The 12,072-nt window shown below is 39.9% G+C and overlaps 1 protein-coding gene across 1 annotated transcript in view; it reads right to left on the reverse strand.

Annotated features, from left to right (window-relative positions):
• The window catches only part of DNTT (DNA nucleotidylexotransferase), a 343,242-nt gene that overhangs the window by 271,979 nt on the left and 59,191 nt on the right, over nucleotides 1-12,072 (reverse strand). The window contains exon 4 of the mRNA XM_030204811.1: nucleotides 5,987-6,157. Coding sequence (XP_030060671.1) covers nucleotides 5,987-6,157 — 171 coding nt within the window. The remainder of the gene's footprint in view (nucleotides 1-5,986; nucleotides 6,158-12,072) is intronic.

A 12,072-nucleotide genomic window follows, 5' to 3' on the forward strand; every position in this document is an offset into this window, starting at 1 on the left:
CTGGGGCCGCTTGATAACAGTGATCATAATATGATCAGATTTGATATCGGCTTTGACGTAAGTATACATAGGAAATCAAATACGTTAGCGTTAAAATTTATAAAAGGAGACTATGACAAAATTAGAATGGTGAAAAAAAACTTAGAGGAGCGCCTGCGAGGGTCAAAATTTTACATCAGGCGTGGAGTGGATGCTGTTCAAAAACACCATCCTGGAAGCCCAGGCTAAATGTATTCCACGTATTAAAAAAGAAGCACGGAAGACCAAACGACAGCCAGCGTGGTTAAAAAGTGAGGTGAAGGAAGCTATTAGAGCTAAAAGAAAATCCTTCAGAAAATGGAAGAAGGAACCGACTGAAAATAATAAGAAACAGCATAAGGAATGTCAAGTCAAATGCAAAGCTCTGATAAGGAAGGCTAAGAGGTACTTCGAAAAAAAGATTGCATTGGAGGCAAAAACACATAGTAAATTTTTTTTTAGGTATATTAAAAGCAGGAAACCGGCAAAAGAATCGGTTGGACCACTAGATGACCGAGGGGTAAAAGGGGCGATCAGGGAAGACAAAGCCGTAGCGGAGAGATTAAATGAATTCTTTGCTTCAGTCTTCACCGAGGAAGATTTGGGAGAGATACCGGTGCCAGAAATGGTATTCGAAGCTGACGAGTTGGAGAAACTGAATGAATTCTCTATAAACCTGGAGGATGTAATGGGGCAGTTCTACAAATTGAAGAGTAGCAAATCTCCTGGACTGGATGGTATTCATCCCAGAGTACTGATAGAACTGAAAAATGAACTTGTGGAGCTATTGTTAGTAATATGTAATTTATCCTTAAAATCAAGCATGGTACCGGAGGATTGGAGGGTGGCCAATGTAACGCTGATTTTTAAGAAAGGTTCCAGAGGAGATCCGGGAAATTATAGACTGGTGAGTCTGACGTCGGTGCCGGGCAAAATGGTACAGACTATTATAAAGAACAAAATTACACAGCATATGCAAAAGCATGGATTAATGAGACAAAGCCAACATGGGTTTAGTGAAGGAAATCTTGCCTCACCAATCTATTACTTTTTTTGAAGGGGTGAACAAACATGTGGATAAAGGTGAGCTGGTTGATATTGTGTATCTGGATTTTAAGAAGGCATTTGACAAAGTACCTCATGAAAAACTCCAGAGGAAATTGGAGAGTCATGGAATAGGAGGTATTGTCCTATTGTGGATTAAAAACTGGTTAAAAGATAGAAAACAGAGAGTAGGGTTAAATGGTCAGTATTCTCAATGGAGAAGAGTAGTTAGTGGGGTTCTGCAGGGGTCTGTGCTGGGACCAATGCTTTTTAACATATTTATAAATGACCTAGAGATGGGAGTAACTAGTGAGGTAATTAAATTTGCTGACGACACAAAGTTATTCAAAGTTGTTAAATCACGGGAAGATTGTGAAAAATTACAAGAGGACCTTACAAGACTGGGAGACTAGGCATCTAAATGGCAGATAATGTTTAATGTGAGCAAGTGCAATCTTGAAAGAGTGGATCTCACCTAAAAGTCCTACAACCCAACAATGGCGTAGTAAAATGATTGACTTTATGCCGACGACACCCAGCTTTATCTCTCCACACCAGACATCACTGCGGAAACCCAGGCCAAGGTGTCGGCCTGCTTATCCGACATTGCTGCCTGGATGTCTAACCACCACCTGAAACTGAACATGGCCAAGACCGAGCTTATTGTCTTCCCACCCAAACCCACTTCTCCTCTCCCTCCACTCTCTATCTCAGTTGATAACACCCTCATCCTCCCCATCTCATCTGCCCGCAACCTCGGAGTCATCTTTGACTCCTCCCTCTCCATCTCTGCACATATCCAGCAGATAGCCAAGACCTGTCACTTCTTCCTCTATAACATTAGCAAAATTTGCCCTTTCCTCTCTGAGCACACCACCCGAACTCTCATCCACTCTCTCATTACCTCTCGCCTTGACTACTGCAGCCTACTCCTCACTGGCCTCCCACTTAGCCATCTATCCCCCCCTTCAGTCCGTTCAGAACTCTCCTGCATGTCTTATCTTCCACCTGGACCGATATTCTCATATCACCCCTCTCCTCAAGTCACTTCACTGGCTTCCGATTAGGTACCGCATACAGTTCAAGCTTCTCCTACTAACCTACAAATGCACTCGTTCTGCAGCCCCTTCCTACCTCTCTACCCTCATCTCCCCCTACGTTCCTACCCGTAACCTCCGCTCTCAAGACAAATCCCTCCTTTCAGTACCCTTCTCCACCACCGCCAACTCCAGGCTCCGCCCTTTCTGCCTCGCCTCACCTCATGCTTGGAATAAACTCCCTGAGCCCATTCACCAGGCCCCCACCCTGCCCATCTTCAAATCCTTGCTCAAAGCCCACCTCTTCAATGTTGCCTTCAGCACCCAACCACCATACCTCTATTCAGGAAATCTAGACTGCCCCAACTTGACATTTCGTCCTTTAGATTGTAAGCTCCTTTGAGCAGGGACTGTCCTTCTTTGTTAAACTGTACAGCGCTGCGTAACCCTAGTAGCACTCTAGAAATGTTTAGTAGTAGTAGTAGTAGTAGACTACATGAAGTTTGAGTGGAGAGTGGCAAGGTCTGACTTAAAGTTTACAGAATTAGCATTTTTCCGTGTCTGGACACCTTTTTGGCAAACGTTAACCCCAGCGGGGAAAGGATATCTTATTAGTATGTAAATCCATGTGTGTAATTTAGAGTATCTGTACAGCAGAATGTGTATCATACTTATCAGGGGAGGGAGGCGGGGGGGGGGAGTTTGGGAGGGGGAGAAAATTGTGAGTATACCTCCTGCATTTTGAAGAGACCATTGTTACAAGAGAGTTCAAACATTCTTAGTTTATATTTTGTATAATCTACAAGATGCCACTATGTTGTGTATGTTTTCTTTTTGTGATATGCTGTGATTTAATTTAATGTCTCACAATAAACAGAAATTGAAATAAATAATGTGAGCAAGTGCAAAGTGATGCATGTAGGAAAGAGGAACCCGAATTATTTCTTGAGTCTGCTCCCCTTCAATCTCATTTCATGTCCTCTCGTTCTACCACCTTCCCATCTCCGGAAAAGGTTCGTTTGCGGATTAATACCTCTTAAATATTTGAACATCTGTATCATATCACCCCTGTTTCTCCTTTCCTCCAGAGTATACATGTTTAGTTCAGCAAGTCTCTCCTCATACGTAATGGTATGGGATTTGCGTTACAAGACGTATGAGGAGAGACTTGCTGAACTAAATATGTATACTCTGGAGGAAAGGAGAAACAGGGGTGATATGATACAGACGTTCAAATATTTGAGAGGTATTAATCCACAAACAAACCTTTTCCGGAGATGGGAAGGTGGTAGAACGAGAGGACATGAAATGAGATTGAAGGGGGGCAGACTCAAGAAAAATGTCAGGAAGTATTTTTTCACGGAGAGAGTAGTGGATACTTGGAATGCCCTCCCGCGGGAGGTGGTGGAAATGAAAATGGTAACGGAATTCAAACATGCGTGGGATAAGCATAAAGGAATCCTTTGCCAAAGGAATGGATCCTCAGGAGCTTAGTCAAGATCGGGAGGCGGGGCTGGTGGTTGGGAGGCGGGGATAGGGCTGGGCAAACTGATACGGTCTGTACCAGAGCCGGTGGTGGGAAACGGGACTGGTGGTTGGGAGGCGAGGATAGTGCTGGACAGACTTGTACGGTCTGTGCCAGAGCCAGTGGTTGGGAGGCAGGGCTGGTGGTGGGGAGGTGAGGATAGTGCTGGGCAGACTTATACGGTCTGTGCCTGTGCCAGAGCCGGTGGTTGGGAGGTGGGGCTGGTGGTTGGGAGGCGGGGATAGTGCGGGGCAGACTTATACGGTCTGTGCCCTGAAGAGCACAGGTACAAATCAAAGTAGGGTATACACAAAAAGCAGCAAATATGAGTTATCTTGTTGGGCAGACTGGATGGACCGTGCAGGTCTTTTTCTGCCGTCATCTACTATGTTACTATGTTACTATGTTACTATAGCTACGTCATGCAAGGTTCCATGTTAGGAGTCACGGTCCAAGAAAGGGATCTAGGTGTCGTCATTGATGATACGTTGAAACATTCTGCTCAGTGTGCTGCTGCGGCTTAAGAAAGCAAATAGAATGTTAGATATTATTAGGAAAGGAATGGAAAAAAATGAGGACGTTATAATGCCTTTGTATCGCTCCATGGTGCGACCGCACCTCGAATATTGTGTTCAATTCTGGTCGCTGCATCTCAAAAAAGATATAGTGGAATTAGAAAACGTACAGAGAAGGGCGACGAAAATGATAAAGGGGATGGGACGACTTCCCTATGAGGAAAGGCTAAAGCGGCTAGGGCTTTTCAGCTTGGAGAAAAGGCGGCTGAGGGGAGATATGATAGAGGTCTATAAAACTGAGTGGAGTTGAACAGGTAGATATGAAGCGTCTGTTTACGCTTTCAGAAAATACTAGGACTAGGGGGCATGCGATGAAGCTGGAATGTAGTAAATTTAAAATGCATCGGAGAAATGTTTTCTTCATTCAAAGCGTAATTAAACTCTGGAATATGTTTGCGGAGAATGTGGTAAAGGCAGTTAGCTTAGCAGAGTTTTAAAAAGGTTTGGACGGCTTCCTAAAGGAAAAGCCCATAGACTGTTATTAAATGGACTTGGGGGAAAATCCACTATTTCTGGGATAGGCAGTACAGAATGTTTGTACTTTTTGGGGATCTTGCCAGGTATTTGTGACCTGGATTGGCCACTGTTGGAAACAGGATGCTGGACTTGATGGACCTTTAGTCTGTCCTAGTATGGCAATACTTATGTACCTTGCGAAGGGTGGTGAGAGAAGAACTCTATAAGAGTTAAAATATAGAGAAATACAGTGAGCTAAACAGACAAAGTAAGTGTGCTGACTTACTAATGGTAAACTATTGGTTTACCCCCTGATTCTGTACATAAGTATTGCCATACTGGGAAAGACCAAAGGTCCATCAAGCCCAGCATCCTGTTTCCAATCGGCAGTGCAGCCACATTGGCATACGCTGCCTGATTACCAAATGAGTAGCGCGTGAGCCCTTTCCACCAAGTAAGGTGGCATTAAGGGCTTAGCCAGTAAATAGCCATGTGTTACTTTTCAAATTAGCACATGGCTATTTACTTCCTCATTAAAAATAAGGCCTGTTTCCCAGTCGTGGAAAAAATGGCCCAGCGTTTGCAAATTTCACACGTCCAAACTAGCGCAGGCCACTTTTTACCACAGATTAGTAAAAGTTCTGAATATTGCACTTAATCAGATAACTGAAAGCCACTGCACATAACTAAATATTACAATGCCAGTGCCTGGACATGGATCGACTTTGAACATCCACACAAACAGCAGATGGTGACCAGAAAACATTGCCCACCCCCAGCCGAATAGTAACCCCAAAGTTAATAACAGTACACAGATATTCTAAATGTATATAAAAATCCACAAATAAAAATCATTTAAGATAGATCATTATTTGTATTTTATTTTACAATAATTTAGGCCCTTTTTTTACCGCTGCTGTTAAAAGGTGTTCTTTTTTTTTTCGGAAAGAAATGGCCATGCCCAAGGCACTGGTGTGTAGCAATTTCCTGGGGAGCCCTTATTGCCTCCTATTTAGGGGCTCCGGTGGTAGCCTGGGTCAGGTATGCCCCCCCCCCGTGCTAGAAAATAAAAAAGTGCCATAATCACTGCATGCCAGAACTACCTCTGGGCTCCTGAGTGAGCCCAGAAGTAGGGCCAATTTGGCGTGCGGTGATACTTCGTAAAAGAGACCCATAGTTCTCTGTGCTTTTACCAAAATGTAATGGAGACAAAAAAGTGTCATAGATTTTTCTATATCAAATAATATTCCTAATAATATGTAGTATATCAGATTTGGTCATTCTGTCTCATTTCAGTATAGAAGCAAAACAGCAAATCACTGTAGCATTACCTCAATGACATTTTTAATTTCATTTCCCATCCAGGGTAGTCCTTGCACATCATTCATACTGGCTATAGTAAATGGAAGGGATCTCAGCACAGAAGCTGCTCTCCTAAAGGCCAGACAAGGTCCTTTATTTGCATTGAACTCATAATTTTCTGCCAGTATTTCAAATGCATCCTGTAAAGAAGAGAATACATGGGCTATTTAATAATTCACATTTCTACATGCCATCATGTCATGACACTTTTCATCTAGCCAATATTCTGTAAGGTGTCATTTACACCCAAATGTTAAAAATTTGCAAATAAATGATTAAAATACACCAAAATGGATGACTACTTTACCGTTTAAACTATACTCCCCCTTATAGAATCAGGGCTGCCAAGAGGGGGCATATCAGAGGCATACGAAGGCGGGACTTGGGCGTGCCTAACACTAGGACATCCTCGATCCATAATCGAAAGAAACAAGGACGTCCCTGACAAACACTTGGACGACTTTACCTGGTTGTGTTTTTCTTACGACAAAGGCAGAAAAAGGTGCCCAAAATGACCAGATGACCATCGGAGAGAATCGGGGATGACCTCCCCTTACTCCCCCAGTGGTCACGAACCCCCTCCCACCCTCAAAAACATCATTAAAAATATGATTGCCAGCTCTATGGCAGCCTCAGATGTCATACTCAGGTCCATCACAGCAGTTTGCAGGTCCCTGGAGCAGTTTTAGTGGGTGCAGTGCACTTCAGGCAGGCAGACCCAGGCCCATCCCCCTCCCTACCTGTTATGTTTGTGGAGGAAACAGCGATCCCTCCAAAACCCACCACAAACCCACTGTACCCACATCTATGTACCCCCCTTCACCCGTAAGGGCTATGGTAGTGGTGTACAGTTGTGGGTAGTAGGTTTTAGGGGGGGTTGGCGGGGGGTCGGGGGGCTCAGCACACAAGGTAAGGGAGCTATGTACATGGGAACAATTTATAAAGTCCACTGCACTGCCCCCTAGGGTGCCCGGTTGCTGTCCTAATATGTCAGGGGAATCAGTGCACTACAAATGCTGCCGCCTCCCATGACCAAATGGCTTGCATTTGGTCATTTCTGAGATGGACGTCCTTGGATTCCATTATCACCGAAAATCAGAATCGACCAAGTCTAGGGACGACCCTCTCTAAGGACAACCAAATTTCAGGATTTGGGCGTCCCTGACCGTATTATCGAAACATCCTCATCAAAACTTGGACGTGCCTTTCGAAAATGCCGCTCCATGGGAACAAATGGGCTACTCTAGCATTTAGTGTGTGCTATATTTAGTATGCGTTAAAAATGCTAGCGAGGCTTAGTAAACAGGGCACTTAATGTCTTGTCAGTTAAGCAATGGATGGAATGAGGGGCACTATTGTTGGGCTGTGCTTAGAGCATCAGTTGGCTTAACCGGCCCTGGATGAGTTGCTCATATTTATTTATTTAGTTAGTTATTTAATTATTGGGATTTATTAACCACCTTTATGAAGAGATTTACCCAAGGTGGTGTACAGCAGGTACAGTTTAACATAAAATTTACAATGTTGTTAACAGCATAATAATAGTAAAAATGGCCAAATATAAACATGAATACAATAAATGAGGTAAGCTTGAGAACAGCAAATTAAAACCTAATAATAGGACTACCATGAAGCAGTATCAAAAATATACTCATTTAACAGCATTGAAATTCAAATAACAGAAATATAATACGATGTCAGCATAATACTAATGAAACACATAAGCACATATTAGAACATTCAAATAACATAAAGTAATGCTTTTCTAAAATACAACTTACCATATAGCCAAGGGGCCAAGTACAGATATATAGATGGGACCAAGATGGGTGGTACAGAGTCAGTTGGGATAAATAGATGGGTGGCTAAACTCTAGGCAAGTTCTTTATACAGTTAAACAAGATATAAGGAACTGCTCTAAGTTACAGTGTGTGTAGCAAGCTAGTCCAGGTGCAGAGTGGTGTATAATCAGTCACCCTATGTATTAAAGGCTTGGGAGAAGAGCCAGGCTTTCACCTGCTTTCTGAAATAGAGGTAGCCAGTGCTGAACAGAAACCATGTGGAACCTGTGGAATTCAGGGATGCTGAGGAACAGCAAGAAGTTGCCTCCCTTCACGGCTGGTTAGGTATTTAATCCTGATAATGTTTCCACTTCCCAGCTATGGTATCTCCCATTGGAGTGCCCCCTTCTGGCCCTATGGATAAGGCTTTTACCCTCTGCTCTGGGAAGCCTCACTCCACCTTTTGGGCTACCCACAATGAGATACAAACTAAGACCAGTCAGAGTGGCCTAGTGGTTAGGGTGGTGGACTTTGGTCCTGTTGAACTGCGGAACTGAGTTCAATTCCCACTTCAGACACATGCAGCTCTTTGTGACTCTGGGCAAGTCACTTAATCCTTCATTGCCCCATCTGAGCTGCTTTGAGCCTGCCAGGAGTGGGAAAGCATGGGGTACAAATGTAACAAAAGATGCAGGTTCTTTAATACATCTAAACTAAACAGCATATAACATAATCTTTGTCATACAACTACATTCCACATATTTCTGCAACTTCTTACTTAAATCAAATTGACTATGTGATCTCCTATAGCACTAAGCTATTCCAGATCTGCAGCACTTTTTACTGGTTGCTGCCTAAGTGTTGTGGTTTGCAATTTGCTCAGCAACCTGTTTAAAATTACCCCAGAAGCAGGTTCTTCAGAACCGAAACACCATTCTCTTTTCATAGTGGCATCAGGAGCTCTGCTTTGTCTTCAGTGCTGTGCCATTGTGGTGTTAACTAAGTATTGGGGTTGATGTTCCTTGATTTTATTGCAAATTTATACAAAAGCAATCAAAATTAAAAAATCAATAATTTAATAGTTTAAAGGCTTTAATCCAGCATAGGAGGCAAATGATTAATATGTATGAAGTACTGCAGATCTGGAATAGCTTAGTGCTATAGGAGATCACATAGCCAATTTGATTTGCCTTATGATGCCTCCTATCTGGTTTTTCCTTAAGTTTTGTTGGGCTTTTGTGGTAATATAGCCTTATGTTTCTCACCACTGATGTTCAGGTTTGTTACTCCCTTTGTTTTTTTCATTCACAATCTATTCTATAACAATTTGCACCCAAATCCCATAGTGTGCAACCCAAAAAAGGGAGTGGCCATGAGAAATGCATTCTTAAAATTTGCATGCAGTGCTATAGAATACCAGGGATGCACGCCCAAATTGAGCAATGGAAATTATACCTGGTTCCAAAAAACAACAAGGCAAACGATCTGCAAAATCCAATATGGGAAAGAAAGCCAGCAGATCAATCACAACAAAAGATTTTATTGAAGATACCGTGTATGAACAAATCGCCCGACACAGGCCGTGTTTCACCCACCTAGGGCTGCGTCAGGGGCTACAATGAACAAATATATAATAATTATCATAGATCATAATAAATAAAATATAACATACATACGAGCATAATATATCAAATATATAAATTGACAAAAAAACAAATAATAAAATATGAAATATTACTAAGTATACATAGAGAGTATACTAGAATAATTACATGAATAAGCATATCGCTACGCACTGTTCAATATAAATAATATATATATATATATATATATATATATATATACACATGTACATAAAAGAGCATATATAAGAAAATATATATATAATATATATATATATGTAATGCAACAATTGTATGACAGTGCATATAAACATATATATAAAAGCATAATAAAATCTGACATCACATAACAGCAAAGCAAGGGCATTGGTATAGGTTACGAACTTCAATACAAATATGTATAAAAAATGTATAAATGAGGCTAAAGTCTTGGAGATATCCTGTAATATTATTCTAACATCCTTTGTATGTATACACATGGTTTGTATTATTTGAAAATTATAAATAAAATAAAATAAAAATTGTATAAATGAGGTAATAAAAGGGCACATACCTAATTTGAAACCTTCGTAAAGGGGCAACTATAAAAAAGTGAACATGGACACAATCAAATAATACTCTATGTTACCAAAAATGAGGAATGGGGTAGTATGTATAGAACTAAAAAAAGAAAAATGAATTAAAAATAAATAAGGGGAAAAAGGAAAAATTATGACAAAATAAAAATGAAAATGAAAGATAAATAATGAAAATCAAAATAAATGAAGATAAAAAATGAAGATAAATTAAACAATAAAAATGTTACTCACATATGGTGCATAAAAGTCTAGAAAAAAACCAGCTCAAACGGGAATCCCTATAATCATAAATCAAAAAGAATTAATAAAAAACAATAAATAAAATTAGAGCGGATCACGACTAATAATATGACATTAGTTTAGGTATCATAGGGTATATTGACACTACATTGTGTATTGACATGACTAGTGCAATGTGTTTATAAGAAATGCTATATACAAAACATCTTGCAATCAAAACAACGTCATGGCACAGCAATGTCACATATATAAACACTCTAAAATGTTAGAAGTACCGTGTTATAAAATGATGCACTTATTGTTATGTATGACAAACAATTATCAATGCACTTAAAGGCTGACAGAGGCGCAATGAAATATTAACACAGCATCGGAGGAGAATTAAACACAATAAAATTATACCACCACGTTGCCAGTAAACTTCCTGCTATACTACTATGAGTGATTATACATAAAAATAGGGACGATTACAGCATTAAAGCAGGGACCACAAAAAGTGTGGATATCAATGTCTCTAAAAGGCAAAACTGCTGAAGTCTGAAGGTTAAAAACAAAAGTGCAATACTGCTTCGAGTGAGTATATATGAAAGCAAGGATGCCTACAGCATTAGAGCAGAGACCAACATGAGTATGGATATCAGCGTCTCTAAAAAAATTGCTACAGTTTAAATATTAAAATGTAAATGCCAATAGTGCAATGATGCGCATACATAAAATGTGTCTCAAAACAAAAAAAACAAAAATATACTTACTGTAGTCTCCAGAGTACACAAATGGACACACCATTATTGAAGCTGGAAAAACTGTTGCAAGTGTCCTGTGATGTTTATACGCATCATTTCCGGGTCAAAGTTCAAAAAAGCGGCAAATTAAATTAAAAAATGCCAGAGACTAAAAAAACAGGAAAATAGCTATGAATCAAATCAAATTTATATGCAATGATCGATTAATAAATGCGGTGAAGAAAATACTGAATGAAAAACAACAATGAATGTGATCTGATGTAACACAGGATATGTAAATTATATTGATGATGGGACTATGTTCGGTAAAGAATAAAAAATTAAAAAAATGAAAATTAATTGAATTAAAAAATATAAACTTATATACCTCTTCTGCTAGGAAACTGTTTGATTTATATAAAAACCGCTGAAAACAAAAATATAAAAAATATGTATGTGAACACCCTAAGTAAAAAAGAGAATGCCAGTGAGCCATATATATAGAATGCACAACAACAAAAATACCAAGCCAAATAAAAATGAAACTACTAATTAAAAACCAAAAAATATATTGTGAATAAAAATGATTAAATGAAAGAATAAGAAGTAAAAACAATATTATTTCACAGGAATACTGATAGGTCAGTCTCCATGTTCAGACCCTGAGGATGTAAAGTTTGTAACTCAAAAATGAATTGTTGTTCCTTCCTTAGAAGGAGGGTGTCTACTGGTCCACCTCTCCAGCTCTTTTTGTGCACAAATAAAACGCAAAAACGCAGTTCTTCAAAAAAGATGTCCTAAGGTTTTTGAATGTTCCACCAGTGGTTTCTCAAGTGCATTCCTTTTTATAGCATGGACAGATAACCATATAAATAACGTTTTTAGTCTTGCAATTAGAGAATCCTTTCAGATGGATTTTTTTTTATTGAAAGATGGAATATGGATGACTGTGGTTCTCATGTTCACATTACAAACAGAGCATGATCCACATGGGTAATGTCCAACTGGTAAATTCCTCAATGTTTTGGGTTCAAAGTGTAATGCTGATGGCACTAATAGATCTTTGTTATCAAAAGCAGGGATGCCTTGTATTAGATGCCAATGTTTCCTAA

The sequence above is a fragment of the Microcaecilia unicolor genome, chromosome 5, assembly GCF_901765095.1.
Source record: "Microcaecilia unicolor chromosome 5, aMicUni1.1, whole genome shotgun sequence".
Classification (NCBI taxonomy): Eukaryota; Metazoa; Chordata; class Amphibia; order Gymnophiona; family Siphonopidae; genus Microcaecilia; species Microcaecilia unicolor.